General features: G+C 37.6%; 1 protein-coding gene across 1 annotated transcript; it reads right to left on the bottom strand.

Moving 5' to 3' along the window:
- Window positions 1–991: 991 nt before the first annotated feature.
- Window positions 992–4,097, bottom strand: LOC113765707 (probable aldo-keto reductase 2). Its single transcript, XM_027309950.1, has 5 exons — window positions 3,782–4,097; window positions 3,031–3,234; window positions 2,382–2,554; window positions 2,174–2,276; window positions 992–1,517 (listed from the first exon to the last, which is right to left on the bottom strand). The coding sequence occupies exons 1-5, from the start codon at window positions 3,995–3,997 to the stop codon at window positions 1,173–1,175; spliced, it is 1,041 nt and encodes a 346-aa protein (XP_027165751.1). The 5' UTR covers window positions 3,998–4,097; the 3' UTR covers window positions 992–1,172.

The raw sequence follows: 4,097 nt of genomic DNA, 5'->3' as shown, positions 1-4,097 counted from the left end.
ATTATGATCTAGAATTATTACAAGCAGGAACATCAAATATAACATCCATAGAAGTAAAAACTCGAATAAAAATAGGAGATTTTGAGACACAATTATTAGCAGTAATAGACACAGGAGCTAGTAATATAGTAATCCAACAAGAATTAATTCCAGAAAAATATTATGAAAAAGCATACCATGTTATATTTTTCCTCTGGTTCTCTATATTCATTATAGACTATTCTGGGTGGTTGTCCTGGTTCATATGTTCTAACATTTCCTGTGTGACTAGGATCAGTCTGTTGGTCTGTTACTGCTTTCACCACTTTATTGTTGTTGGTCCATTAATTCTCTATATGATATTGTGCTAGCTACTTCTAGATTATCTTCAGAATTTTCTTCTTCTATTTTAACTCTAATATTTCCTATATTATCATAGTATAATACTTCGTTTAATGCTATTTGTCCATTTGCTTCTAATTTTCTTTCTAAATCAAATAGTTCTTTTTCTATTAAGTTCATTTTTAATTCTTTTGGATAAAGAATCCTATGATCTATTTCTATTAATTCTTCTTCTAATAAATTTATTTCGATAAGGTCTGATTCTATGTCAGATTTGTCTATTTCTTCATTATCTGTTCCTAAAGCTGTTGGTTCATAATTGTAAAATCTAAGGCTTGTGCATTTCAGACATGTGGCGACCAAAGACAATATTATAGGTTTGTTTAGATTGTGTTTTATTTTTCCAATTTTATCTGCTTACATCATCATTACAATTTTCAATACACCTTTTTATCTTCCCAATTACCTTTTTATCTCGCACACATCACATCACAAAAAATGCTACAGTAAAAATATTCCAAATAAAACACAATCCAAACAAACCCATTAATATTGATAGAAATTTGCCCTAAGTTGGGTCCTAAAAGAAATAGCTGCATAAAACATTTCTCAACACATTGCTAACAAATTTTTGCAAAATGATAATCATGGTTATTGGATAATCGATGATAATAGTTAACCAAAGACAATAGATTTATTAAGGTTCATGTATCATTGTTCGACAATCGAACATTATTCTGCAAGCGTGAACTACATGGAATGAACTTCCAAGAAAAGCCAAAAACATTGGACTTAGGTTTTTTGGTAGGAATCGGAATCAGGTGCCTGGTGCCAGTAGCCAATGCACCTTCCTATGTAGCTTTCCAAGATGACAAGGGCGGAGTATTAGCAAACCTCCAAGTCCTTGCCAATTGATCAGCTGAGTATCTCTCACCCTTTGATGCATCAGCAGAAGCAATGGATTCAAGCTCAGCCATTTCTTCTGGTGTCAACTTCACAGAAACGGCCTTGATGTTACTCTCCAGGTTCTCAATCTTGGTGGTGCCAGGAATAGGGCAGACGTAGTCCCCTTGATGATGAACCCATGCTAAGGCCAGTTGGGATGTGGTGCAACCCTTTCTTGTGGCCAATTCACCAACGCGCTCGAGCAGCTTCATGTTGTGCTCAAGATTCTCCCCTTGAAACTTAGGGACAGTCTGCAAAAGGTAGCATATTGTTTGTTGTCAGCATTCAAATTGTGTCTATGTAGTTCTGCTTCCTAAAAGATATCAATCAGTGCAAATGCAATGTAAAGGCGAGGAAAGAGTGCAAGAAGTTTGTACTTAATTTGGTGATGGGAACAACGTAGTGCAATAAAAATATCTGAGTCAGTGGCGTTTTTGCCTATGAAGTGGGGCGAGATAGCATAATGCGTGTTAATGTAGGCAAGACAGAACAGTCAATCAGGAATGAGATACAGGGCATCACTGCAAAACACAAAGGAAATCTGAAAATGGAGAAGAAGGGAAGTAGAATGTTTCCAGGAGCCTAATGCAACCTAACAAGATAACCGGAAGGACATTCTCAAGTACTAACCAGAATCTAATTCTGGAGTCATCCATTTTTAACAAACACCTGTCTCTATATTAGTTCTGAAACAGATAATTCAGAGCAAGTTCAACTTGCACAGTTATTTCAGAAGCAAACACCAAAGCCAAAAGTAATCAAGAGAAGTGAAGTGCATAATCTAGTACACAAGGAAGCCACAAATTCAGCGAGTTACAAATTCTAGGAATCAATAATTTATATATGGACCAGAGAGATGAATAAGCAACAGACTCAGATTATCAGTTGTAAGCACATAACAACATACCTTGCGGAAGTCATTGCTGGACAAGTTCTCCATAAGCTTTGCACCACCTCCGAAGAATCCTCTGCCCAGAGGACTGAATGGTACAATTCCTATGCCAAGTTCCCTGCATAAGTCATACACATCATGAAGAAGTGAGCTGAGGGGGTTAAAAGAAGTTTCCCTACAGAAGAGAAAGTTCCCTGGAGCATGTCTTGTCAATGACTCTCACCTGCATGTGGGAATAACTTCTTCCTCAGCATCTCTTGTCCACAAGGACCACTCTAGTTGCACAGCCGATATGGGGTGAACGGCATGAGCCCTCCTGATTGTTTCTGGTGAGGCCTCAGACAGACCTATGTATCTCACTTTACCCTCTTCAACCAGTTTCTTCAGAGCTCCAATCTACAAGTTGCATAATATAGAAGGATTTTAGAAAGAAAAGTCTGTCTGACATACGTATCTACATATATCAGTTGCAGTCACAGATAGAAAAACACACACAAACAAAAAGCTTGGAAGGGTCCATCCATTAACTTTTGTTGAAGACATCTACCTACCAATCCACTAGAGAAAGGCCAATTAAGCTACAACACGCACGAGTGCGAAAAGGGGTTTCAGCTGAGTTACAGGAAGGCTTATTCCTCAATACAAACACTGATATCAAGAATTTAACATATTCTAAACTAGAATGAGCTGGTGTTTACTTGCACAGAAAACAAATGATGGAATTAGACTAGGGACAGACAGGGAATTTATAGAGTACTTCAGTGATGATTTTGCACTCTGCTATTCAGAAACATATTGCTCTTGTGAATCAAAAGCCGGACCCAATAATTCCAGAGGAGATCAATGAACATTGAAGAGAAGGAAAAACCAACCGTGATTTCAATAGGAACCCTTGTATCAATCCGGTGAACATAGTAGAGATCAATATAATCAACTCCCAAACGCTTCAAACTACTCTCACAGGCCTCTCTCACATACTCTGGATCACCACAAACTTCCGTTCCTCCACCTTCCAGTGGTTTCACCCCAAATTTAGTTGCAAGTTGGACTTTCTCCCTTGGCAACCCCTTCAACCCCTACATCCACAAAAAATTCAAAGTCAAATTCTTAAAAAAAAAAATAAAATAAAAATCTAACTAAAAGAATTCCAAAAAATACAAAAATACAAAATTCCCGCCACTACCTAAGGTGAGTTGGTAAAGGTATTAAGCTGAAAAAATTGTGGGAACAAGATAAGAATATCAATAAACAAAAACCCATCAACAAAACAAAAACGGAGAGAGGGAAAATTACTTTTGTGGGGAAGCAGTAAAAATGGCATTATTCACAACCATTAACTAGGCAGCCAAGTTTTAAAAAACAATACAAAAATCTTGAGAGACAAAACCCATCCCTTAAAAATTGCACAAAACAAAGGGGAAATTGCAGTTGTACCGAAATCAGTATATGTGTCATCTACACACAGCATAAATAAAGTTCTACACATTTTACAGTGTTTACCATCCAAAAATTTCAACAATACATTCTTGATCTTCAACTCCAACTTCCAATATATTTCTTCTTCTTTCCATACAAACCCCTTGAACTACAAAAAAAAAAAAAATGGAGAAGTGGGAATTGTACCTTTCCAACGAGAATTTCATTAGTATATGGACCATAGATGATAGAGGTGTCAAAATGAGTGATGCCTTTATTGAAAGCATGGTGGATGAGCTTGATCATATCTGCCTCAGGCTTTGGAGGACCATAGCCATGAGTCATTCCCATGCAACCTAGGCCTTGGACTGACACGTCCAGGCCCTGTGACCCCAGCTTGATTCTCCTCACTTCCGACGCCATTTTCGAATCGAACTTTCCCAAAGGTTGCTGATTTCTTCCAGAATCAGGATTTGAGTGAAGGAGAGGAGACGGTCGAGAGAGTTATATAGAGAGTGGAATG

The sequence above is a fragment of the Coffea eugenioides genome, chromosome 3 (assembly GCF_003713205.1).
Source record: "Coffea eugenioides isolate CCC68of chromosome 3, Ceug_1.0, whole genome shotgun sequence".
NCBI lineage: Eukaryota > Viridiplantae > Streptophyta > Magnoliopsida > Gentianales > Rubiaceae > Coffea > Coffea eugenioides.
This window is presented reverse-complemented; position numbering and strand designations above follow the sequence as displayed.